Source organism: Neomonachus schauinslandi, chromosome 6 (assembly GCF_002201575.2).
Source record: "Neomonachus schauinslandi chromosome 6, ASM220157v2, whole genome shotgun sequence".
NCBI lineage: Eukaryota > Metazoa > Chordata > Mammalia > Carnivora > Phocidae > Neomonachus > Neomonachus schauinslandi.
Window position 1 is genome coordinate 52,569,772 of NC_058408.1, and position 27,666 is coordinate 52,597,437.

General features: G+C 35.6%; 1 protein-coding gene across 2 annotated transcripts in view; it reads left to right on the top strand.

Moving 5' to 3' along the window:
* RC3H1 (ring finger and CCCH-type domains 1) overlaps positions 1–27,666 on the top strand; it is a 41,325-nt gene that overhangs the window by 11,981 nt on the left and 1,678 nt on the right. Inside the window, exons 6-18 of one of the 2 annotated variants that reach the window (XM_021682820.1) lie at positions 1,267–1,399; positions 6,178–6,296; positions 7,877–7,989; positions 11,670–11,951; positions 12,282–12,496; positions 14,618–14,988; positions 15,807–15,977; positions 20,593–20,745; positions 22,949–23,162; positions 23,938–24,028; positions 24,301–24,433; positions 26,333–26,503; positions 27,403–27,518. In XM_021682820.1, coding sequence (XP_021538495.1) covers positions 1,267–1,399; positions 6,178–6,296; positions 7,877–7,989; positions 11,670–11,951; positions 12,282–12,496; positions 14,618–14,988; positions 15,807–15,977; positions 20,593–20,745; positions 22,949–23,162; positions 23,938–24,028; positions 24,301–24,433; positions 26,333–26,503; positions 27,403–27,518 — 2,282 coding nt within the window. The remainder of the gene's footprint in view (positions 1–1,266; positions 1,400–6,177; positions 6,297–7,876; positions 7,990–11,669; positions 11,952–12,281; positions 12,497–14,617; positions 14,989–15,806; positions 15,978–20,592; positions 20,746–22,948; positions 23,163–23,937; positions 24,029–24,300; positions 24,434–26,332; positions 26,504–27,402; positions 27,519–27,666) is intronic. The other variant, XM_044915948.1, reaches the window with a different exon arrangement.

The window sequence follows — 27,666 nt, forward strand, 5'->3', positions numbered from 1 at the left end:
AAAATGTTCATGTCCTTTGATCAAATTTGCTCTTCCCAGGAATATATTTTAAGGAAATAATCCAAACTTTGAAAAAGGTTATGAGTTCAAAAGTGTTAATTGCTACATTATTTATAAAGTAGAAAATAAGCAGATGGTTAAAGAAGTTATCTAGCTCTCTGCTCAGAATACGGTTATATGGCCATTAAAATAAGTTATTTCAAGACAGATACTCTCTTCAGCTGATAAATAACATTCAGTTTCTTTTAAAAAAAGTGTAATATTTTTATTAAGTATCAGTGATGGATACATGGGTGTTGTCATTATATTAGACACTTTGAAATATTTCATAATAAAAATGGTTAGCAGTAGAAAAATGCTTTTGTTATAATATTAATGGTAGCCAAAACCATAAGTGTGTAAATGATTTTAAGTTTATAAAAAGCATGCAAAGATGAAAAAATTGAATAAAGGCATGTTAGCATTTGAATGGTTATTTCTCATGTTTTTTAAAATGTATGCTTTTTTTAAAAAAAAATTACCTTTTAAAGAGTGACCTTTTAGGGTCTCATCTATATTAATAAACTGCATAGAGAGCTAAATGTTTCCAAGTAAGCACCTTTAGTTACTATAATCTAATCAATTTCCCCTATTAAAGGTCCTATATGTAGGGCCTCTTAGGGAGTTAATGTAAGAAAGTGTGTCATTAATTAAGCTTGAGGAAAATATACAGCCTGATAGCTTCCAAGAATCCCAAACCATTATAAGATTATTTTTGAGCTGGAGTGGACTTTGGAAATTATTTAGTCCATATCACAGATGGACTTCGATTGAGTCCGTAAAGATTATATCCGGTGTCATGATTAACAGAACTTGAACTCAAGCTCAGTTTGACTGAGTTCAGTTTCATTGTTCTTGGTATTGTATAGTGTTATCTCTAGACTCCAAATTTCAATTCTTTGGAAGCACTCCAAGAGCCAAACTAATATAGTGCTCTAAGAACGTTAAGACAGAAAGAGTATACTTCCAAATTGAGGAATTGAGAAAGGGCTCACATTTGAGGAATGTGCCATCAGAGGGAAGAGAGTTTACAATCTGCCAAGCTGTGAATGCAGGGAAGTGCAGGGTTTGCTCAGGCACCAGTAATCCAGTTTGGCCAAAGCCTGGAATGTGTGGGAGGATAAAATTAAATATAATAAGTTGCAAAAATGATTGCAATATTGTAAATAATCTTTACTTTAAAAGGATTAGCTGGTTTTTGGAAAGTTAATATTTATCGTTTTTAAGTTGCAGACCCCAGCCTCTTTTGCACAAAGTGTTCAGGAACTAACAATTGCTCTCCAGCGAACTGGAGATCCAGCAAATTTGAACCGACTAAGACCCCATTTGGAGCTATTGGCAAACATTGACCCTAGTCCAGGTAAATAAACCCAAGGGAAATTAATGGACTGTCCTATGAGTGCCTCAGTGCTGCTCAGTGATTCTTTTAATTAATTATCTTTTGTTACATTCCTTGAGAATTTCCCATTTACACAGTCTTTAAGTTTCTGCCCCAACCTTGTCCATCTATCTGTTTATCGCTTCAACCAGTATTTATTTAAAACCTTTGTACTTCCTGCTCACTTCACCAGGGAAGTAGATTCACTCTGGGATCCTTCTCATATCACAGAATTGTGCTGTATTTACTATTCTCGTCTGTTTTGACAAAACACAGGTTCTCTAATTTTTTCTGTATCCTGTGTCCTTAGTTGCATTTTCTTGGCCCCAGTTTTTCCCCCACTCTGTGATGATAATGTCTAATTCATCAAGTATCCTCTCTTGCATATTTTTACTTTGTCAACCTTTTTCTTGCTCCTTGCCCTTGACCTGAAAATCACCCAACTTTCATTTTTCACATCTAAGGTATTTTTAGCTTGTGTCCTGCACCTGAGCTAAAAAACTCCTAATATTCACAAGTAATTTCCCAGTTTCGAATTCCAAAGGCGGTTTCTCAGTCCTCAAATTACTTGATTTCTCTTTAGTATTTGATAATGTTGTCGGCTAATTCCTCAATATAGAAACTCTCCTGATACCTTATCTTTCTGTACTCTCATAGTTTCCTTCTGACTTGTCTAAATGCTCCTTCTGTCTTATTTTGACCACTCTTCCCTCCTGCCCACTAAGGAGTAGGCCAGCTGTGTTCTTGGAATTTTGGTTTTTTTGCATTCTATTGATGATTCAGGTCATTCATTGGGTATCACTTTCTGTAGAAAATAGACTCCCAAATATCTCTATCATTGTTGTCTCTTCATCACTCCAGACTTACTTTCCCAAATGCTTTCTGAGAGTCTTCATCATCTCTGATCTTCAAAGCAAATTCTTCTTCACTTGATTCCAGCTCGTCCTCCTGTGTTCTCTGTTAAATGACCTCATTGTCTGAGGTACTTACACTTAAAACCCGAGTCTCATGTCTTAGCTTGTATCTTTTCCTTTTACTTGCTCTACATACCATTTCAGACAACAGGATCTATCTGTTCTTTCACAATATCCCTCTATCCCATGCTGGTTAATACTGCATTGGTGAGGGCCTTATTTTACCTGAGACTGGATGCCTTCCATTTTCCTCTACTCTCAATTCTTACAGTCCAGCCCACTTACTGCTGCAAAATAAATCACATCTCTGATCTTATTTCTGTGCTCATAAACTTTCAGTGACACCCCATTGCTTATTGAATAAGGTTTGGAACTCTTGACAGTGGCATTCAGGGCCCTCTAATTTTTTATTTTATTTTTTTTATCAATCTACCTTTATAGAATTTACTATCAATGGGGCACCTGGGTGGCTCAGTCAGTTAGGTGTCTGCCTTCGGTTCAGGTCATGATGTCAGGGTCCTGGGATCGAGCCCCGCACTGGGCTCCCTCCTCAACGGAGAGCCTGCTTCTCCCTCTCCCTCTGCTGCTCCCACTGCTTGTGTGCTCTTTCTGTCTTTCTCTCTCTTTCTCAAATAAATAAAATCTTAAAAAAATTTTTTTACTATCAAAATTGCTTACTCAAACCAGGTCAGATGTATTCCTAGAATATAGTTGACATTTTTCTTTTTTCACTATAGTGCTTTGCTGATTCTGAGGAATCAAAAGAGCACTTCCACAAGTTCACCACCCCATCAACCACCAACCTGTTTATCTGTATCTGTGCCGATATAGTCTGCAGTCCTTGTATAACAGTGGATAAACTGTACCTCTAAGCTCAGGCCCTTCTCCCTTCTCATGTTCCTGATATCATCTTGTCAAGTATATCACTTCATATCACTTCTGTTTCTTATATCATCAAGTTTCCTTCTCTACTGGAGTATTTCTGTCAACGTACAAACATCCTATTACTCCTATCATCATAACCCACTTGGACAACATTTGCCATCCACCTACTACTATTTTTCTTTCTTTCTTTTTTTTTTTAAACATGCTCTCAAACTCACTCCAATCAGGCATTTATCTCTACTGTCAACCAGAACAGTTCTGTCAAGGTCACAGGTGACTTCCATGAAGTTAAATCCAGACATCAGTTCTTGGTTCTCATTTATTTGACCTGTTAGCAGCATTTAATGTTGGTGTTCACTTTCTGATCCTCTTAACACTTTTTTCACTTGACTTTCCGAGTTTCATTCTCATTTTATTGGACCCTCCTCTGAGCCTTCTTTGCTAATTTCTCATCTCCATACCCTCGTACTTTTGGATTGCTCCCAGAGTTTAATACATGTATCTCTTTTCTAATTATACCCATTCCCTAGATAATATCATCTAGTCTCATAGCTTTAAATATTATTTACATGACTCACAAATTTACTATATTTCATCAGTTCTGAAGTCCACATTTCTTTTGATCTTAGCATTTCTGAAATTGGGATGCATCTATGTAAGTAATGACGTGTAATTTAATTAACAATCTTTTTTATTTTGGTGGCACATAAAATAATGGTGTATGTTGCAGTTGATTTAGAATCTGTGAAACATGTAGTATATCAGCCCAAAACTTCTTCCTGAATTCTTTTGTATATCCACCTGCCTGCTCAACATCCAGCAGGCCTACTTGAATATCTAGTAAGAATTTCAAACTTAGTGGCACCTGGGTGGCTCAGATGGTTAAGTGTCTGCCTTTGCCTCAGGTCATGGATCTCCAGGTCCTGGAATCGAGCACCACATCGGGCTCCCAGCTCAGTGGGGAGTCTGCTTCTCCCTCTCCCTCTGCCTCTCCCCCTGCTTGTGCTCTCTCTGTCTCTCTCTTTCAAATGAATAAATTAAAACATCTTTAAAAAAAAAAGAATTTCAAACTTAATCTGTCCAAAAGTGAGTTCCAAACACTGCCCTAACCCCACCTCCCATTCCTTTTAGTGGCAACTACAACCTTCCATTTCATTTCCTCAGTTCAAACACCTTGGAGATCTCTTCAACTCTTCTTTCTCACATGTGGTACATCTGATCCAATAGCATACCCTGTAGGCCCTTCCCTTTAAAATCCATCTAGAATCCATCTGCTTATCACCTTCACTGCTACTATACTCATCTCTCTTCAGGGATTACAGAATAGCCTCCTATTGTCTGTCTGGTTTTAGCATAAGAACTAGATTGATCCTGTTACCCGTCTGCTCAAAAATTCTCCAGAACTGATTGAGCCCTGGGTTGGGCTCCATACTCAGCATGGAGTCGGCTTCAGATTCTCCCCCTTTCCCTGCTCGCATACACGCGTGCTCTCTCACTCACTCGCTCTCTAAAAATCAATAAATAAAATCTTGAAAAAAAATCTCCAGTGCTTTCCGTTGGTCAGTAAAAGCGAAAATCTTTCTGATGACCTACCAAGCCTCACGTGATCTGGGGTTCTTTACCTCTTTCTAAGCTTATTTCCTATTCTTTTCTACCTAATTCATTCCTTTCCAGTTTGACCTCCGTGGAACATGCCCGGCATATTCCCACATCAGGGCCTTTCCACTTATTCTTCTCTTTTCCTAGAACCATTTTTTTCCTAATATATCCACAAGGCACACTCATTCCCCTTCTGTTTTCAGGTCTTTAATCAAATGTAACCTTTTCAAGGAGACTTTCTCAGGCCACCCAGTCTAAAATTGTATACATATCAGTCCCACTCCCTTTCTTTGCTCTATTTATTCAAGTCATCATTATGTAAATTGTTTATATTTCGATTATCTTATTTATTGTCTGTCTCCTCTCCTTGGATATAATGGTTTTTTGTTTTGATCACTGTTGCTTCCCTAGCAACTAGAACAATACCTGGGACTTAGTAGGTGTTCCAAACTACTTTTTTATATGACTGTTCTCTTCACCCTCTCTATATCTTAGTTTTTTTTTTTCCAAGTGAAACTCACAAGTGGAAGTCCTTCAAAGCCTCATTCACAGCCATCACCTAGAAGCCTCTCAGAGTGTCTCCAAGAGGAATTCATCTCTATGTTTGTGTTCTCACTTCTTTTTATATTTTCTCCTAGAGAATATTTCATATTTGTGGTTAACTTTTCCTTTATAAAATCACAGCACTGACACTAGACAAATATTAAATGAAGAGGATATATAGCAGAGTTGCTTTATATAGTGACTCTTCTATTCATTCAGACTTCTTAAACATTCTGTTTACCAAAACTTCATTTATGCAGAATTTCAAAATGGCCATTACAAATTGGCTAGTCCACAGTTAAGTTTTGTTTGGTCCACACAGTGTTGGTCTGCACAATATTCTAAATTTTTTAGGTAAAACTTAAAATTGGGTAATTTTACATGAAAATCTTAAATTTTAGTTTTCCCTGGGAAACAGCGGTGTATCTGGAGTGCCAGCCTTGCATCGTCACGTAACGGCAATCAGCTAAAGATGAATAGTAACCATAACCTTAGATGTGGGCCACACTCTACAGTTCAGCACAGACCCCGTCTCTGTCTCTCTGTCATCATTCCCAGCGCTGAGTGTCTAATGGTGATTGCCATTTATTGTCTGGCCTACATAATTTCTTTATGCTACCTTCCCTGTCCCTGTAGTTATTTTACTTTACAATCCATTCTTTAAAATGATGTTTAGGTGAATACGTTATTACCTGAAAAGCTGTATGAAGCCTAACTTGATTTCACTGAAGGGCTGACACTAACCCTTTTGTTAGTTTAATAATATTGGGCAAAATATTGAATAACATCATTTAAAAAGTTTTTTGATTTGTTATGTAGATGCTCCTCCTCCTACTTGGGAGCAGCTGGAAAATGGACTGGTTGCTGTGCGGACTGTGGTACATGGGCTAGTAGACTATATCCAGAACCATAGCAAAAAGGGAGCAGATCAACAGCAGGTAAGGGGGAAGTTGGAAACTTAGAAGTAAGCCACTGTGGATGTTACGACAGATACAAACAAAACCAACAAGATGACATGAATATTTTGAGACTCTGACTATAGAAACTATAAATTACTTTAATATGGTTTACACCCAGTTTAATGGATTTGTGTAGTGATTTTATCTGGCAACAATGGAATGAAATAATCCTGTGGGTCTAATGTTGCACTGGAGTCATTTTTCACTTTGGATATATAGCAGCATTTGATTCTGTGCTAAAGGTTCTATGTTAAGTAAAATGATTCTCTTTGGTTACTGTTACATTTTAGTTTGACAATATATATCACTTTTTAATGCTGTATCTGTCCAGTACTGTTCATATATTTGTAAATGCTTTTTTTGTAGTAGTATTTTAACATTTTTCATTCATTCATATAATGTCTGCTGTGCAAGAGGGCCAGATTTTCCTCAAATACTTTTAAATGAAATATATGACAGTAAAACGTAATAGCTTATGTTATGACTACAGTTTTTCATTTTATTCCCAATAACTTTATTTTGCCCTCGTGATTTATGTTAGGTTCACTAGATCTTTTATTTTGCAATAGTAAGCTTGTGAAATTAAAACATTGTTATTAATTTATCTGGTTCAGATTAATTAATTAAATAATTTATAATAAATTAATCTATTAACAATAGATTATTCAATATTTCTTTTTTCTTTGAGAGGCAAGAAACATTAAGTTTCATTCAGTATCCTGCTGAGTAGGGGGGCACCTGGCTGACTTGGTAGAACATGCGACTCTTGATCTCAGGGTTGTGAGTTCAAGCCCCACGTTGGGTATTACTTAAAAATAAAATCTTTTTTTAAAGAAAGTATCCTGCTGAGTAGAATAATATGGATACAGTTTTCCTAAATTATCTAAGCATAGACCAGACTTTATTTTATGATAAGAAATAAAAGATTAAAAACTTATTTTTAACTCCATGTTCTATTAGACATCATGAAGAATGTAACAATAAGATTAATTTTTTAAGCTCTGTCGATAGGTGATAAAATGGTAAGCTTAGTATTGTGTTTGATATCTCCTTAACTCCCAAGTCCATCCTCCTGTCTTATACTAGAAAATAATAGTTTCATTTGTACTTTTAGAGTTACTGTATGTCCTTGATATGTTCTTCTGCATATCAAGAATTGGTTACAGAGTATTTTTCATTTATAGAGCCTACTATAGATTCGTGTTGTGTCATAGGAAACTCTAATTGTAAATATAGCTATACTAAACATTGTCCAAAACAAATATTAGAACACATATTAAACATTGGAAAGCCCCAAACTCCAGTGGTTTGTTTGTCCATTATAAACCTGGAAAGAAAATGATAAAGCCGTCGTGAGATTTAATCTAGGATTTATATGATGCTACATGTTTGAGAATTAGTGCCAATATATCAAAATATCAGGACCCCATTCTTTATAATTAATTTATTTTTGGACTCAGACTTCAGACAGAATGGCTTTCTAACACTTGCTCTGGGCAGTCTAGTTAATTGTGTGAGTTAGTTTGAATCGGTGTCTAATGTTTTAACTTTGGTCTCAGCCTCCACAGCATAGCAAATATAAAACATACATGTGTCGAGATATGAAGCAGAGGGGAGGATGCCCTCGTGGGGCCAGCTGTACGTTTGCACACTCACAGGAGGAACTGGAGAAGTAAGTGTGAAAGTTGTTAAACTCAACCTTCTAATAACTTGATATGAAATAAGGTAGAGTTACTAAGTAGAATAATTCGCCACTGTTAGGAAACAGAAAAGGAGCAGTTGCATGCTCTTTAATGAATGGGAAATGTTTAGAAAGTAATACAGATTTTTTAAAAAGAAAACTGAAGTAGGTTTCTTCAGCTTTCATTATATCGTGCCCACAAATAGGAAACTAAATATAGAAGTGAATCATTTGCACTACCAAAAAAAATTAAAACTCTAAAAATTTTCATCAATTTTAACTGATTTTAACTAATTGAATAATGTATTTCCAATTGAAAAATTTGCCCTTTGCTCTGTTCACAAAATTGTTTTATTGACAGGCGTAACTTCACAGATTTTCTTTTAAATTTCAAAGATTGGGGTGTCTGGGTGGCTCAGTTGTTAAGCATCTGCCTTCGGCTCAGGTCATAATGCCAGGGTCCTGGGATGGAGCCCCACATCAGGCTCTCTGCTCCACAGCGAGTCTGCTTCTCCCTCTCCCACTCCCCCTGCTTGTGTTCCCTCTCTCTCTGTGTCTCTCTCTCTGTCAAATAACTAACTAAATAAATAAAATCTTTAAAATAAATAATAAATAAATTTCAAAGATCAGATAATTCCAGTGTTAAATTTTCCATAGTAGAAAGAAAAGAAAACCTCTTAATTTTTTTTATAAAGCCAGTGTAACATTGCCCCCAAACTTGACAAAGATAGCACAATTAAAGAAAATACAAATCCATCTCACATATTAATATTTTAAAAATCCCAAATATTAGCATTCAGTAAAGTAGACACCATGAAGTGCAAAGGTAACACAATATAATTACTTTAGGGTTAGAGAGGAAATACCATGTGATCATATGCAAAGATGCCAAAAGGCATTTGAGTAAAATCAGATGTTCATAATAGGTCAAAATTCTTTAACAGAAGAAAGCTGTCGTAGACACTTGCTCAACATAATTGTATCTCAGAAGCTAGTATGACTGCATGATGCTCAATTTGTAAAATAGTAGATTCAGTATCATTGAAGTTGACAGTAAGGCAAAATTTAGCAGTAGTGAGACTATTATTGAACATTCTAGGAGCAGTAGCCACTGTACATACCAAAGAATAAAATCAACATAAAATCATTACATGGAAAAATTCAAGAAGTACTAGAAACAAAAGAAATGAAAATTTTAGCAAATCAAAAATACTACTTTACAGAAATGAATTCTTCTCATAAACTAAAAAGGGAAACATAACCAGTTATAAAGGAAAATAAAGATCTCTTTGGCATTACCAACAACAACAAAAAAGATAAATACCAAATAATAAAGTAACAAGAACTATTGAGGATTGAATTAGTAAGCTACCTACGCACCTAAGCGAAGAACTGAATAAATAAAGAAGCATACTGTGTTCTGAGAAGACTTACCATTATATAGGTTTTATCTTCTCTTAAACAGTAAATTCAGTGAAATCTCAGAATCTTAACATGATGATTGTTAGGACCTAACAAAATCCTTAACTGGGGAAAGTAAATACGTACAAATGGCCAGAAAATTTCTGAAAAAATAAGTTTTCAACGGATTACACTAACAACTATTAAGGTGTATTATGAGCTGCAGTGTGCATAAAGACTGTGGTATTAGCATAGGAACGGATAGATCAGTGAAATACGGTGGAAAATCTAGAAAGAATGCCAGACACAATAGGAACTGAGTGTTGTGCTGAAGGTGGTATTTCACCTCAGTAACAAAGAAGACGACATTGAAACAACTGCTATCCATTTGAAAAATAATTAGAACTCAGTTCTTAACCTTTATATCAAAATGAATTATAAATGCATTAGAGATTCAAATCTTTAAGAAGGAAACTATACTTAGAGATCTTTTCTGTTGTTACTTAATCTTATAATAGTAAAGAATTTTTGAAAGACAACCCAGCATCCGTAAAGGAGAAGATTGATAAATATGATTACGTAAAAAATCTAAGATGTGGCCCAAACACCACAATTACAAAAAAAAAGACTGGTGGGGAAATGACATACAGAGGATTGACATCCCTAATATAAACTACAAATCTGTAAGAAGAACCAGTAAATAATACGGATCATGAACAAATAGGCAATTTACAGAAGAATTTAAAAAAAAAAAGTAAAACAATGTCAACTTCATTGATTGTTAAATACAAATTAAAACAAAATGATATTTTCAGGGGCACCTGTGTGGCTCAGTCATTGAAGCATAGGACTCTTGTTTTCCGCTCAGGTCATGATTTCAGGGTCCTGAAATGGAGGGGCTGGGGTGTCAGTCTCCCCGCTCTGCCGGAGTCTGCTAATCCCTCCACCCCACCCTCCATCCCGCCTCCGTGCATGCATGTGCATGTGTGTTGTGCATGCCTTCTCTAGAATCTTTTTAAAAAATGATATTTTGAACTTAGAAATTAAGATGGACTGTGATACTACCTAGTGTTTGATGAGATAAGGGAAAAGGACATTTATTATCATTAGGAATTAGAATAAGTTTTAGAGCACTGTAAGAGTTTCTAATGTGCATACGTTAGACTTACAGTTCTGCTTCTAGTTAGTCATGTAGTCACACAAGGATGCAAGTACATGTACATAAGCATCTGTTACTGCATTGTTTTAATAGAAAAAAACTAGAAACAACTTAAAATGTACTGACATAAAGGAATATCCAAGTTACAAAGTAGAAGGAGAAGTTACTAAGCAGTCATATATGACCCTATTTCTGTTAATAGTAGTCTTACATTCATCTTAATATTAAGGCATGGTATGGAGGGGAAAATCTGTATGATTATGTACCAGACTATTAACAGTGGTTACACCTAAGGAGTAGTGTCTCCTCTCCGCCCCTCTGAAATTTGTCAAATATGGGAAACATTCGGGAAAATAGCATTATTCTTATGGGGGGTTGTCTTTGAGATTATTTTTTAAAGTGTCCTAGCAGGTGTAAATAGATTTGCTTTCACTGTTGAGGAGCACGGGTAATAGAGTCGATGGCTTAATATTATTCCTGTGGTTAGATTTAGAGTCTACATGCGTTTTATACTGCAATGTCTGTTTAAATTTAGGCATTCTGTATTGTATATATTAATCCACTTTTAAAATAATTTTAATTTTGGGTGGGCACACATAGCATCAGCATCTCTGAATCATATCTAATACAAAGTACTATTCTTAATTTAAAAATTTTAATGGAATAAATGGTAAATTTTTCTCTGCACACTGGCTTTTTGTTTTATTGTTAATTTATAATATAGGCTAACTGTATCCTAAGGCATTTGAGGGAAAGCTAAAGTAAGATATTTCAGAAACTGTCTTCTAAAGATGTTTCTCCCCCCTCCAGTGTTTCAGAAATAGAAATTACAGTAAAAGTAGGTTATAATGCAGATATTAATTAGCATGATTTGTAGTGTTAACAAATACTCATTATAAGGAGTTTAATACTTAGTGTGTTGCCTGAGATTTTGTAGTGTCTACACACACAAGTTTTCAAGTTGATAGCTACAGCCAATGTTTCAGGAGAATTTCTAGAAAGTAATATTCGTAGTAGCTTTTCCTTTGTATCTGTTTTTCAGATACATTTTAGTTCTTGGTTTTGTTTTTATAATTTTGGGTTTTGGTGTGTGACTTTGCTTTCTGTATAGGTTTCGTAAAATGAACAAACGCCTAGTTCCCAGAAGACCCCTCAGTGCCTCTTTGGGTCAGCTTAATGAGGTGGGCCTGCCTTCAGCAGCTGTCCTTCCAGATGAAGGTGCAGTGGATCTGCCTAGCAGAAAAACCCCTGCTCTGCCAAATGGAATTGTATCAGCAGGGAATACGGTAACACAGCTGATTCCCCGAGGGACAGACGCCACCTACGATTCTAGCCTCAAGCCAGGAAAGATAGATCATCTGAGCAGTAGTGCCCCTGGATCTCCTCCTGACCTGTACGTCATTTTTCCTAACTTTTATTTAAAGTTAGTATGGGAAGTAGAGGGAAGAAAGAAAAATCAGTGTTTTACTAAAAAAACCAAAAAAAACAAAAAAACACACTTCATTTTTGGCTTTATTTTGTTCTTTATTTCCTGTGCTAGTGATTTTTAAGAAATAATTAGCGTAAGTGAAATAAGATCAAAGTTTATGAAATGACTATTGGGGAAAAAAAACGTATTCCCAAATTAAGGCTTTTTTTTTTTTTTTTGAACATTTAGTAATTTGTGTATATTAGAAGTATTTTTGAGACCTTAAACTTGACTTGTAGAATCTTATTCCTTTAGGCTAGAATCTGTCCCTAAGAGTATTTCTGCCTTACCTGTGAATCCACATCCTGTACCTCCAAGGGGGCCGACAGATTTGCCTCCTATGCCTGTCACCAAACCACTTCAGATGGTACCACGAGGTTCTCAGTTATATCCAGCACAACAGGCAGATGTTTATTATCAGGATCCTCGAGGAGCTGCGCCACCATTTGAACCAGCACCTTATCAGCAGGGTAATGATCTTTTGTTTATGTTGCTCTCTTTTCTTAGGAGTTATGAGAACAGTTCCAAGAAAGAGTGATCATATTTGCAGCAGCCTCAAGATAAATAAATGTGTTTATGTAATACTTTGGAAAAAGCAGAGATTTTATGATCAACTAAATAGTATAAAATAAGTGAACTAACAGAGGTATATAAAGCAAACTGCCCATCACTGGAAGCTAGTTATATATTAAATATGTGCATATATTTATGGAAATAACAAGTGACCCAAGTAGACAATAGAAATTTGCTTAACTAAGGCAGTATATATTTTCCTGACCAAAATTTTCTTTGAGCATGAAAAAGAATTTAATATTACAGTGGGTATAAATTAAACATACAGTATGTTTTTCTTGCTTTCAGTTATCACCTAATATTTTTTCTGGGCCCTGTAGTATATATGAAAAAAATGCAGCATGCATACTGTAGAGAGTTAATAGTGTAGAATCAATATTAGTAAAGAAATAGTAGGAGTATACATACGTAGTGTGTGTGTGTGCATATATGTGTGTTAAAAATTAAGCATCAGTTGTGGTTAATAATAATGTGGTAGAGATTAACTGCAAGGCTCAAGGGGGATCACTGAGAACTTGAGGAATCAAAAAGACTTAATGAAAGAATGCCCTAAATAGAAGTATGGGAATAAAAATATAAATTTATGAATGGATTGCAAGGATGACAGTCTAGAGTTGAGAAGGAATAAGGGGACTTTTGTTAAACCAGGTGTGAGTATTGAGGCCTGGATTAGTGTGGTGGGAAAGAAGAAGGAGGGATTTGAAAAAATAGTCAAATTTGAAAAATTAGCCAGCTTTAATGACAATACCAGGTATGGATAGTGAAGGAGTGGAGATGACCGAGGCTTCACATACACAATTCCTGTGAAAAATAGGAACACTGATTTTTAAAGTGTTGGATCTCTGTCAGAGACCATGTGGTGCTATTATTTTTTTAAACTGGAGTAGATTAAAGGTGTTCTCCATTTCCTTTTCCCAAGGCTGTCTTAATTTTGAATTAGAAATGTCTTGTCTACTTTCAGAAGAATAGCTTTAAATTGGTATGGCATTATTAACACATGTAAAAATGTGATGAAAGTTTTTTGTATCTTCCTTTGGGCCATCCATCACAGGAAAAATTCAGCTACTTTTGTGAAGGTGACCTTAAACACACTGTATCAGTCAAGGTCCAGTGGCAGAGATCAGAAATCATTCTTGCTGTATTAGGCAGAAAAAGGTTTAATGCAGGGAGTTTAGGTGCCTACAGAATCAGTGGAAGTACTGGAAAAGCAGGCTTAAGCTAGGCCTCCAGGAATGAGTACCAGAAATAGCTACTGAAAAAGTCTGTTAATAGTGAGGAAGTGGGGCACCTGGGTGGCTCAGTCGGTTAAGCGTCTGCCTTTGGTTCAGGTCGTGATCCTGGGGTCCTGGGATCAAGCCCTGCATCGGGCTCCCTGCTCAGCGGGGAGCTTGCTTCTCTCTCTCTCCCCCTGCTTCTCCAGCTTGTGCATGCACACGCTTTCTCTCTCTTGTGCACTCACTCTCAAATAAATGAAATCTTAAAAAAAAAAAAAAGAATCGTGAGGAAGCAGTAGAAATAGGAAACATGGTTCCTATCTATGCACCAGGATCACATCACTTGAGGCCAAAGTCTGAAAATTGGGAAGCTCCTTGCTACAACTGTTGTCTCCAGAACTCCAGAGCTATGCAGCAGCAGAATAGATCTGTGTGTGCCACATTCCTTTCCAGTTAGCTCCATTTCACATTCAGATTTCATGCGAGTGATTTTCAGGGAAATGTAGTCTTGCTTTCCAGTGTTTGCACTGCATTAAGGCACACCAGAAAGATGGTGGAACAACTGAGAGAGCCAATCTACTATTGTAGATTATCAATAGATTCGTTTTTTCAATGACTTTTAAGGATTAAGGTTAACTTTTGCTTATTTTTCATAAAGCTAACCTGACTACATAAGCAGAGGGGAAAACATGTAAAGAAATGAGTGGATTATTAATTCTTTAGTGTTGAAGTATATTAAAAGGAAAAATATAGAAAAATAGATCAGCTTATTGTTGCTTTTGGTTCCTTTTTTGTATTGTACAGGTATGTACTATACTACACCACCACAGTGTGTATCTCGCTTTGTCAGACCTCCACCATCTGCTCCTGAACCTGGTCCTCCCTACTTGGATCATTATCCACCCTATCTCCAAGATCGTGTAGTAAACTCTCAGTATGGCACACAGCCACAACAATACCCACCTATGTACCCACCACACTATGATGGCCGCCGAGTATACCCTGCTCAGTCTTACACAAGAGAGGAGATTTTCCGAGAAAGTCCTATACCCATTGAGATTCCACCTGCAGCAGTACCATCCTATGTACCAGAATCCAGAGAAAGATACCAACAGATGGAGGGTTACTATCCAGTGGCTCCTCATCCAACTCAGATCAGACCTTCGTACATGAGAGTATGCTGGTTTTTTTTTTTATTATTATATAGATTTAATTTGATTATTGGTTGCAGTGATTTACCTTTTTGCCATGGTAGTAACCCTTTGATCAATTCTTTTCTATGAGAAAGCTTCCCCCTTCCTTTTTTTTTCATCTTTTCACAGTTTGGGTAGGGTTGTTCTTTTTTGTTTCGGGTTTATTTTATTTTATTTTTTTTAACTATTAAAGGGAAAAAAAAATCCCACCCCACTTCCACTAACCCTTCTTAGTTTCTGAACTTTAGATAGTTTTATTAACATTTCTAGATCTACATTTGACCCTTGAGCAATGCAGGCATTAAGGGGCTCAATGCTCCCCATGCAATTGAAAACCCATGTATAACTTTTGACTCCCGAAAAACTTAGCTACGAATAGCCTATTGTTGACCAGAAGCCTAACATAAACAGTCAATTAACACATATCTTGTATGTTTATGTATTATATACTGTATTCTTACAATATGGTAAAGAAAAGAAACTGTTATTAAAATTGTTAGAGATAATATATTTATAGAACTGTTTTAATTGAAAAAAATTCATGTGTAAGTGGGCCTGTGCAGTTCAAGCTTGTATTGTTCAGGGGTCAGCTGTATTTGAAATTATGGTCTCTGGCCAAGGAAAAGAAATTTAGCTCTTTGGGAAAACCTCAGAGTTTTAGGGAGCTTTGTTTTATTAAATCTTAGTATGTTCAAATACTGAGATGAATATACAAGCTGCTACCTATTTAAAATATGTGCTAAATGAGTTAATGCGTTCTGAAATTCTTTTTCAGTTTTTACTAATCTTTGCATTTCTAGGACCCTCCGTATAGCCGGCTTCCTCCTCCTCCTCCTCAGCCCCATCCTAGTCTAGATGAGCTACATCGCAGACGAAAGGAAATAATGGCCCAGCTCGAGGAAAGGAAGGTTATCTCTCCACCTCCTTTTGCACCTTCACCAACATTGCCTCCTACCTTTCATCAAGAGGAAGTAAGCACATCATTTTTAGTCTCATTTATCAATTTTTCCTTCATCAGTTGTTTGTTGTGTGTCTTGTTTAAGTATTAAGTAATTTTGACTATTTCTAAGATTATGAAGTTATTTTCCTGTGTTTTCTTCTAAAAGGTTTATTTTATTTTACATTTAGATCTACAGTCCATCTAGAATTGATTCTTGTTACTATGTTAGGAGTAAAGATCCATTTTTCCCCCAAAAGATACCTCATTGACCTAGCACCATTTAGTGAAAAGACCATCTTTTCCCTAGTGCCCTGAAGTCACCGTAGTCATAATCAGGTCACCTTTGTCATAGGTGACTATGAATGTTTCTGGACTCTATTCTGTTTCATCGATCTATTTCTCTGTCTTTGCACCAACATCACATTGTCTTAGTGTAGTTTTATAATATGTCTTAGTATGTTCTGATGTATATTTTTCAGTATTACCTTTGCTGTTCTTAGTCCTTGCAATTTCCAGACATTTTAAAATTAACATGTTGATGTTCACAAAAATATCTGCTGCAGTTTTTATTGGGGTTATATTGAATTTCTGGATCTGTGCTGTCCAGTATGGTAACCACTAGCCACGTATTGCTAATGAGTACTTAAAATAATGTGTCTAGTCCAAATTCAGTTTACTGTAAGCTTTTTAAAATATACACTGGATCTGAAGATTTAGCACACCCCAGGAGTACATTTCATTAATATATTTTCCTTTTTTATTAATAAATTTCTTAATTATATATTAAAATGATAATACTTAAGGGGTGCCCTGGATGGGTCAGTTGGTTAAACTTCCGATTCTTTTTTTTTTTTTTTTTAAAGATTTTATTTATTTATTTGACAGAGAGATAGAGAGCACAAGTAGGCAGAGTGGCAGGCAGAGGGAGAGGAAGCAGGCTCTCCGCTGAGTAGGAAGCCGAACGTGGAGCTCGATCCCAGGACCCCAGGATCATGACCTGAGCCGAAGGCAACCGCTCAACCAACTGACCCACCCAGGCGCCCCGAAACATCTGATTCTTGATCTCAGCTCAGGTCTTGATCTCAGGGTTATGAGTTCAAGCCCCATGTTGGGCTCCACACTGGGCATGGAGCCTACTTTAAAAAAAATGATAATACTTTGGATGTATTAGATTAAATATAGAATGTATTATTAAAATTAATTTTACCTGTTTCTTTTTTTCATGTGGCTGCTAGAAATTTTAAAAATTATATATGTAGGTCTCATTACATTTCCATTGGGCATTGTTTTAGATCCATTTAGGGAGAAGTGACATCTTTACAATATTGAGTCTCCAGGAACATTGTATTTCCTTCATTTACTTGGATCTTACTAAATTTCTCCCAATAATGTCATAAATCATAGTTTTTAGTGTCTTGCATATCTTTAATTAAACTTATTTCTAGATAACTAATGTTTTTTGAAACTAATGGAATCCTTTTTGAAATGTCATTTTGTTATTAATGCAGAGAAATTAAGTAGATTTTTGTGTATTGACCCTTGTATTCAGCAGTGTTGCTGAATTTCCTTATTGGGTCTAGTATTTGTTAGTGCAGTCTTTTGAATTTTCTATACACACAATCAGATCCTCTGTGAATAATGACCATTTGACCTTCTCCTTTTCAATTCTTATGTCTCTTCTTTTTCTTACCTTGTGTTAGCTAAGATCCTCCAGTATAATGTTGAATAAAAGGGATGACACCAGGTATTCTTGACTTATTTCTAGTCTTTGAGCAAATAGAGCTTTTAATAATTTACCATTATGATGTTTGCTGTAGGTTTTGTGTTAGATGATCTTCATCAAATTAATAATCCCCTTCTATTTTTAGTTTTAGACTTTTTATAATTGAGACATCAAGGATTTATTTAACTCAATAATGAGGAAAATAGCAGGATGGTAAAGTTGATTCAAAGAAGAAGAGTGACAGGCTAATATAGTAGTGTGAAAGGCAGAGGAAAAACCACTAATATAAAGTTGCTAGAATAAACTGGTTAAATGTACTGCAGGGTATAAACCATGATCTTGGGGATTACTCTGTGTTTCTACAGGACAGTGCTGATTGTTATCACGAATGAATGTTGTCTTATCTTTTTAATGTCTACATGGTCTATAGTGGTATTCAGTTTTCCACTTATGATACTGGTAATAACTTTTTTCCTTGGCCAGTCTTGCTAGGAATTTATCAGTTTTGTCTTTTCAAAAAGCCAGCTTTTGCTTTATTGATCTTACTTATTTTGGTGTGTTGATTGTATGTACTGCCTCAACCATAGTGTGTATAAGTTGTGTACAAGTGTATATAAGTTTTTTAAAAATCCATTAGGTTTTCTCAGCAAGGTTGCAGTTGATATTATGTAAGGAAAATGTCTCACATCCTTTATGGATAGAGTTATGATTCTAAACAACATTGCTGCCCGACATTATGAATAATAAACAGTGAAAAGTGAGATGCATCACATTGCATATAATAAAACAGTAATTTTGGGGGGGCCTACTAAATAAAAGTTGTTCACAGTTATCTAGCTTTTCTATCTAAACACTTTAGATGAATTTTCCACAATGTAGGTTAATTAGTAAAGTCATAACATCTTCTATTAATGTAATTTTACTTGTAAGTATAAATATTACTTTTCAAACATTCTATGTTAGAGTCCTCCTAGAGCCTTGTTATGCCATGCTAATATTTTTAGTGATATGACACTGCAAAGATGTAAGCTAATTTTGGAATCAAACATACTTATTTTTGAAGTTCAGCTGTGTCATTCTGGGTGATGTTTTATAAGTTATTTAGCCTCCCTAAACTCTGAAGCTCAGGTTTCTCCATTTGTAAATCCAGCATAATAAAGCCTACTTCATAGTGGTGTGGTAAAGATTTACTGAGACACAAGGCATCTGGCACATGTCAGGCATTCAGTAAATAATAACTGTTTAAATTTGCTTTTTTCTTTTTACTTCTAATAAATATTATAATAATGCCTTGTTATTAAGGAATTTTATCTAGAATTATTTTAGTTACTGACATACAAGGCTATATTTTTAACTTCAGTTCTGATTATAAACAACCTACATATAATTGTATTAAATTCATACATTTTGGGGCACCTGGGTGGCTCAGTTGGTTAAGCATCTGCCTTTGGCTCAGTTCATGATCCTGGGGTTCTGGGATTAAGCCTGCTCCTTCCTCTCCCTCTGCTCCTCCCCACCCCTCTGACACACTCTCTCTCTCAAATAAATAAATAAAAATAAATTCATACATTATAAAAATACATAACATAGAGAAATTTCTCCAACATCCCATTTTCTGTATCATTGTAAGTTTATTATAAATTTCAACTTTCTAAATATATTTCAACTTTTGTGTGCATGAACTAACCTATTACTTTTTAATAGGATCATTTAGTAATATATCCTGAGGTTTTGTTTATATTTACTTTTTTTTATTGTTTTTACTTAACCAATTATCCTGGATGTCTTTCTTTGTCAGTATATAAATTTATCTAATTCTTTTTACCAGCCACATAATATATTAGGGTGCAGCAGGGTAAGCACTCTTGTTAGTAGGTCATATCTTTAAAAAGCTAGCTGTTCTACATGGTTTGCATGTGAAAGAGAAATAAAGGAGATAAAATTTTTAAATTGAGATAGGACAAAAAAAGTTTATAAACAGTAGAAATGGGAGTTATGGTTGAAAATGAGTAATATTTATGAACAGCAAGACCCTTTGTCACTATAGAAAACCAGTAATGATGACTCAGAAAAGTTTTTTATTTTTTTTAGATAGGGGGGGAGGCATAGAGCCACTTAGATATATCAATATCCCCTATGTTATCCGTATATCAATATATATATATATGATAAAGTTCTAGTTCTAGTTCTGCCCTTTAGTGGTATAGCCTTAGATCAGCTGTGTTCTCACATGGACCTGAGGAACATTTGAGGTAGTATACATAAAAGCACTTTGAAAACTGTAAAACTTTACACAAATGTGAATACTGTGATTTAAAAAAAAATACGTTAGACCTAGAATAGCTATTCAGTTATTATATAATTTCAGAACTCATCTGAGAAGATTCAGTATCTTTACCCTTTTCACTTCACAGAATCAACCTAAGGACCAGAATTTATTTAAAATACGAATTAATGCTGTTAAAGAGATTTCAGTAAAAAAGTCACTGCATCATGATGCACTATATAGAACATTCTAAGTTCCATTTTAAGTAGTTGTTAATGCTCTTGTTTACCTGAAATGTTATTGAAAGAAACAATGAGGAGTGTCCAGCAAAACTAGGGCCTGGTGCATATTAGCTCAAAGGTTGATCCTCCAATGAAGAAGAGGATGAGCAAACCTCCTCAAAAGTCCTGGCTTGATTCCTTGAAAGATACTGAGATACTTGTTTTTGACCCTCTGCTAACAAAGGGTATAAACTAAACATCTTTCTTCACGTGTTTTATATTTTTCATAGTCTACAGAAATCTTCTGTTGTAACAGATAAAGTAACCATCATTATGTTGCTTCAGCATGGTGTTCTAAGAAATTCCTGCTTTCTCTGTGTTGTTACTTATAAGACATATATATATATATATTTCTTTTTTTTTTTTCCATCTGTAGTTTTTGGATGAAGACTTGAAGGTAGCTGGGAAATACAAAGGAAATGATTATAGCCAGTATTCTCCCTGGTCATGCGACACCATCGGCTCCTACATTGGAACCAAAGATGCAAAACCCAAAGATGTGGTGGCAGCAGGGAGTGTGGAAATGATGGTATGTGATAACTAAGCCACAGTGAATACAAATGAAGAGAAACCAAATAAGTCAGACCCTGTTAATAGTGAAGACACAAATAATTGAGCTTTCCTTAAGAATTTCAGGCCAGGGGCGCCTGGGTGGCTCAGTCGTTAAGCGTCTGCCTTCGGCTCAGGTCATGATCCCAGGGTCCTGGGATCGAGCCCCGCATCGGGCTCCCTGGTCAGCGGGAAGCCTGCTTCTCTCTCTCCGATTCCCCTTGCTTGTGTTCCCTCTCTCGCTATGTCTCTCTCTGTCAAATAAATAAATAAAATCTTTAAAAAAAAAAAAAAAATTTCAGGCCATATTCTATATGATGTGAATTGAATTATGTTTATATGGGTTTTTTATTTGTTTCAGGTATAAACATAAATCTTCTAATACATGTCTAGATAGACAAAGAAGAGCATTTGTTGTATTTCCGAGCAGCCAACAATTAACCCAACAACTGTTTAGAACCAAAATTAGTTTATTTTGCATAATTAATCAGGATCTTGGATTTCTTGTTCAAGTAAATTATAACTCTTACAACTCTGAAGTTTAAACAATGACGTTGAATCTAATGAAACAGTAGTAGTATTTGAGTCAGAATTGTAGCTAGTAAGCTTCAAGTCAACTGTGGTATATTGAAATGTATTATATTTTATTTTTATATGTCTAATATTCAAGCTTTATATATATATATGTAACTATCTTGATTGCTTCTTTATTTTCTGAAGAAATAAAACTTTATAGAAATAGTTAAATCTTCTTGTATATACTTCCCTAATCTCATTTTTCTTCCTCCCTCCTTCCCTGGAGGTAACCTTTATCCTGAATTGAAAGTTTATCATTTCATGGATCCTTTTTTACTATCCTAAACAATTTTGTTTTGTATGTTTATATAAAACATATATATATTATATATATATTATATACTTATATATATTATATACTTCAACTTGCATTTTCATTCAACTTTGTTTTTGAGATGTATCCAAATTTATAGGTCAGGTTCTTTCATTTTAACTACTTTATCAAATACCATTGTATGATAACTGGTATTGTTTTATATATACACACACACACACACATACATACACACACACACACAAATTATTATTTGTTTATTTTTCTGGCTCCCTGCTCAACAAGGAGTTTGCTCCTCCTTCTCCCTCTGCCCCCTTCCCTGCTCATGTTCTTTCTCTCTCTCTCAAATAAATAAATCTTTTTAAAAGTGAGGGAGGGTTATTAAAGTAACAGAAATTAGCAAAATAAGACTCATTTCCGGGCGCCTGGGTGGCGCAGTTGGTTAAGCGACTGCCTTCGGCTCAGGTAATGATCCTGGAGTCCCGGGATCGAGTCCCGCGTCGGGCTCCCTGCTCAGTGGGGGGTCTGCTTCTCCCTCTGCCCTCTTCCCTCTTGTGCTCTCTGTCTCTCATTCTCTCTCTCTCAAATAAAAAAAAAAAAAAAGACTCATTTCCTTAAATCACTAAAGAATAAAAATATTTGTCAACCTAACCTAGATATAATTGAAAATCTCCTAAACGGGTGAAAGACTGTTAGTGTTTTTCAGAAATTAGTGTGCATATAAATTATGTTGCAGTCTAATTAGAACCTGTTAAAGTGCAGTTCCTAATTTAGTAAGACTAGGGTGGGACCTGAGATTCTGCATGTCTGATGAGTTCCCACCTGATGCTGCTGCTGCTATTCCTCAAACTATATTTTGAGTAGCAAGGGTGTACCAGTTAGATTTCCATTTCCATTTCTCTTGGTACTTACTTCTTTCTAATTGGAATCCCTTTGAAACATCTGTGTCAGCTACTTAATATTTTTAGGCAGTGGTTTTCTAACTATTGAGTTTTGAAACTGAGTGGGTTGTGATGGGTCTTTTTTTAAGGAATAATTTAGAATAACAATATAAATACAAGAGCACGTATAGTAGAGGTAAATACTTGTCATGAAATTATATCTGTATATTAGAGTGTATATATATGTACTGGGTCATGATGTAAAATATATATCTTATTGCGGGGAGTAGTCAGAGATTTAAAAAGCAGTGTTTATGATGACAAGCAAATTATTTTAGTCCTACCAATAAGAACGTTATACTCTTTTTTTTTTTTTAACCTTATCACAGAGCTGTGGAAATAATGTTAGAGATCTAAGTGTGGGGTGGATTTCTCATTTTACTTTTTACCAGAATGTGGAGAGTAAAGGAATGAGAGATCAACGACTGGATCTTCAGAGAAGAGCTGCAGAAACCAGTGATGATGACCTTATCCCATTTGGAGACCGACCAACTGTATCGCGGTTTGGTGCCATCTCTCGAACCTCCAAAACAATATATCAGGGTGCTGGTCCAATGCAGGCTATGGCACCTCAGGGAGCTCCCACAAAACCTATTAATATTTCAGGTAAGAATTGAAGGTAAGCTCATCTAGTGGGTTCATATTCAAGACTTTCAGCCCCCATCCCTACTCCCCATTTAGTATGAGTGCTTTCCATAATCTTACAAGGCAGTAATCTTTTAAACTCTTCCATGGAATTATCCCTGTAGAAAGGTAATTATAACCCAGGGAATTCTAAGGGTACAAACTAAAATGTCTCTGTGTGAAGATTGCCTGTGTTGGTTTTGTGTTAATAGCTTTGTTGCTTTTATTAAAATAATACATTCTCATTTTAAATAATTGAAATGGGCACCTGGGTGGCTCAGTCAGTTGTGTCCGACTCTTGATCTCAGTTCTAGATCTCAGGGTTATGAGTTCAAGCCCTACCAAAAAAAAAAAAGAAAGAAAGAAACAATCCAAAGACTGTTATCTTTCAGTGGGGAAAAAACAAACATCAGTATCCTCTTTAATTAGTGGACATCTTTGCAGATAGCTGTGTATAAAATAGGCCTGTGCCTTTTAGATTATAGCTACCTTATTTTTTAAAATTTTATTTATTTATTTGAGAGAGAGACTGAGACAGAGATGGTGAGAGAAAGTGGGGGAAAAGAGAGAGAAGCAGGTTCCCTGCCAAGCAGAGAGACCGATGTGGGGCTCGATCCCAGGACCCTGAGATCATGACCTGAGCCGAAGGCAGACTCTCAACCAACTGAACCACACAGGCACCCCAGATTATGGCTACCTTAAAACAAGAATGAAATCTCTGAATTGCATCATCCCACAGTAAATTATTCTCTTATAGATTATAGTCCATATGGAACCCACAGTGGCTGGGGAGGATCTCCATATTCACCTCATCAAAACATACCTTCTCAGGGACACTTCAGTGAGAGGTATGAGTCATTCTTTTTACTTTTATAAACCTTTAAAATTATTCAGCTTTTCTTATTTTATTTTTCTTGTCAATAATTTTTATTATTTTCATAGTGAAATAACAGATTTTTATGTCAGAACAGTAGTAGATCAAACCTAGGGGGGTTTTTTGTTTTCTTTCAATTTTTTTTTTTCAATTGAAGTATAGTTGACACAAAATGTTATATTAGATCAATAATTTTTTTTTTTAATAAAACTTAAAATTTATTCCATCCTTTCTTTCCCACCAAAGGGAGAGACTGTCCATGTCAGAAGTGGTCAGTCATGGAAAACCCCTTCCGTCTGCTGAGAGGGAACAGCTACGATTGGAATTGCAACAACTAAACCATCAAATCAGCCAACAGACTCAGCTCCGTGGACTAGAGGTACCGCCTACAGATAGTTTTTCATTCCAATTTTTGGAGGGTTCTCAAAGGAGTTTTAAAAGGAAGGACTTCTAAGGTGCTATGAACATAAAAACTTAAGGTCTGTTCCTTAAAGAGTTAGTATCAGTCTCCGTTCTTCAAAGAATTTAAGTACTTAAGAGTTCAGTGTGGGACAATAGGAAATTCAGAATTTCTATTCTATGGAAAACAGACTATCTAAAATTTTTCCTGATGGCACATTTAAGGTATACAGTTTTTATTAACAAATGCTTTTAGCTTACTTAACATTTGATTTTCATTTTTCATACTGCCTTTCTTAATTTAAAAAAAAATTCTATTTCCTTTAATTTTTAGCATTTATTTATATATCTTTAAAAGAATCTTAGAACTTAAAAAAGAGTAGGATAAGGAATAATACTTGGAGTTAATGGTCTGAATCTTTAAAAAGTTAATCAACTAACTCTAGACTTCAAAAAAGAATAGACTTCCAAAGAGAATAGCCTCTGTATAGCAATTGTACCTTTCGTTAATATAGTTCTTTCTGTTTATAAGTTACCATCACAGGTCCTGATTGACCCTTACAATGACCCTGTCAGGTAGGTTAGACAAGTGGTATAGTCCCTCTGTTCTGGTTGAAGGATAGGAGTTTCATAGAAGTTGAAATACAAATCCAAGTCTTCCTACTCCAAATTCAGTGTTCTTTCCACCATGCTGCCTGACACTTAAAGAGAAAAAATATCTAAAATCAAAGAAATTTTTTTAAAAGATTTTATTTATTTATTTGAGAGAGAGAGAGAGCGCGCACAAGTAGGGGAAGGGGCAGAGGGAGAAGCAGACTCCCCGCTGAGCAGGGAGCCCAGTGCGGGGCTTGATCCAGGAACCCTGTCGAAGGCAGACGCCCAACCGAGTCACCCAGGTGCCCCTGAAAACAAAGAATTTTTAAAAACCTTCAAAGTGCCACATAAAGAAGACTAGGTTTTGTTTACATTACCCTTTACATGGGAGCATATTCTTTGAATTTAGAAATCTGAAGACATTCTACTGATTAATACATGGCTCCCTCCTGGAGAAAAAGATAACTGTCAGAACATTAGTCATTATCTTTCTACCAAGATCTTTGATAAGGAAGGCTTCCCTTTGGAAATAAATTTTTAACTAATTCTATCTTAGATTCCCGTATTACAAAGGCCAATAGGAGATTATTTTTTTGGAACACATGTCTGACTTATGCTCTTATGTAAGCAATAAGGCTTAGAATTTTTTTTAACTATGTAATATTCATATTTTGTCTTCTTGTGCCATTATTTTATTTACATTAGTCTAGTACTTCTTGCTGATTCCTATTGTAAAAAAAAAAAAAATTCTGTGTCTGATTATGTCCTTCTTTAGTTGATTAACTTTTTCAGGATTCAGACCATTAATTCCAAGTATTATTCCTTAACCTACTAATTCATGGCTTTTTATCTTAGTTGAAATTTGTAGACCCATTTTCTGTTCCAAAAGAATAATCAGCATCATTTGGAAGTTTGCCACATATTTAACTCAGTATGGTTAAAAGTTCTTGCCATTACTGAGGTTTCATTGAAATAAATTGGAGGATTTACTTCAGAAAATTCAATTTAAAAAAGAGGGGAAAAGATGTGCATTTATACTTCTCTTTCAAATAAAGTAAGAGCAGCTTATCCGTAAGATTAAATTACTGTTTACTAAGTTTAAATCCCCTAGTTTTTCTTTTTTAATTCAAATGGCATTCAAAGAGACAGTACCTAATAGTGTCATTTTTATTGCAAATATCTTCATGATAAACTACTTGAGGCGGTGGTCTGAAATTGGGCCTGGTCATTCTGTGCATGGTGTGAAATGTGTTGAGTTGTATATGTGCTTGGCTTTATGCACTAGGCTGTTAGTAACAGGCTGGTGTTGCAGAGGGAGGTGAACACCCTGGCAGGCCAGTCACAGCCCCCACCACCACCTCCAAAATGGCCTGGAATGATTTCAAGTGAGCAGTTGAGCTTGGAACTGCACCAGGTGGAAAGGGAAATCGGGAAGAGAACCCGGGAACTGAGTATGGTGAGTGTTCTGGTGGGAAAGGGTGGGAGCTGGGAGAGATGAAAGGAAAGCTGTGCAGTGATGTCCCAGAACTCATGGTTTTAGAGCTCTACAATCATCACCCCAAGGCACTCCAGTTAGTGGTTAGTACTTAGAATAAGTCTCATGAAAATGGGCCATCTCCCTATTTTATTCATTCCTCCTCTCATTCCTTTTTGGTTTGAGTGTGTTCTCTGTCTTAGGATTCTGCATTATGAAAAACTTCAGGGAAAACAAGGCAGTTAATTGGACATTATTAAATTACTGTTAATATACTGATTAGGGAAGCTGAGGGGATGGTGTTTATGATTTTGCAAATGTGTTCACAAATAGCATTCTAGTTTTTATAGCCCTTTAGTTATTGAAGACCTGTTTTTTGTTATGAGTGAAATGCAATCTGCACATTCCTTCTTGAGGAATTGTATCCATGGGTATGCTTAGGGTTTGCTTCATAGTACATGAATACTGGTTTTAGTAAATTGTGGATTTTGGGGGATTGAACCATTCCCCCAGGTTGCATGGTAATTGACTCTTTTGTTGAATAGTTTTCACGTTCTTTCTAAGCAAATAAATGGGCTATTTCATTTTTCTGCTTTCAGTAAGTGTATTATAGGTTGTTATTATATTTTGGCTTACCTTTTCTAAGTCATCAGTTTTTCTAACTTGGGGCATTCTCCCCCTTGTTTTCTATCTTGGATAGTGAGCAAGTGTACTCTGTTATCATCGTGTATGTCTCTCTTTTAGGCTGGCCATTTCTTTGGTCATTTTATAAAACTATGTATGATATATGAATTATCGATTTGTATTATCTGTATTTGGTCTCTCTTTCATTAGCACCATTAAATAGAAGATAATTGAATTTACTTTCTTCTCTTTCAAAGGAGAACCAGTGTTCTCTGGACATGAAAAGCAAATTGAATACAAGCAAGCAAGCCGAAAACGGACAACCAGAACCACAAAATAAGGTTCCAGCTGAGGACCTTACATTGACATTCAGGTAAAGGAAGGGACGTTGTCATAGTCTTATATTATCCAGTCCTGACAGAAGTGCCCTCATAAATATGATTTGCTTTTAAAAATATCATTCTGTATACATTGAGAAAAGAATATTTTCACATAAATTTAGTTAATAAAACTTAATTTTA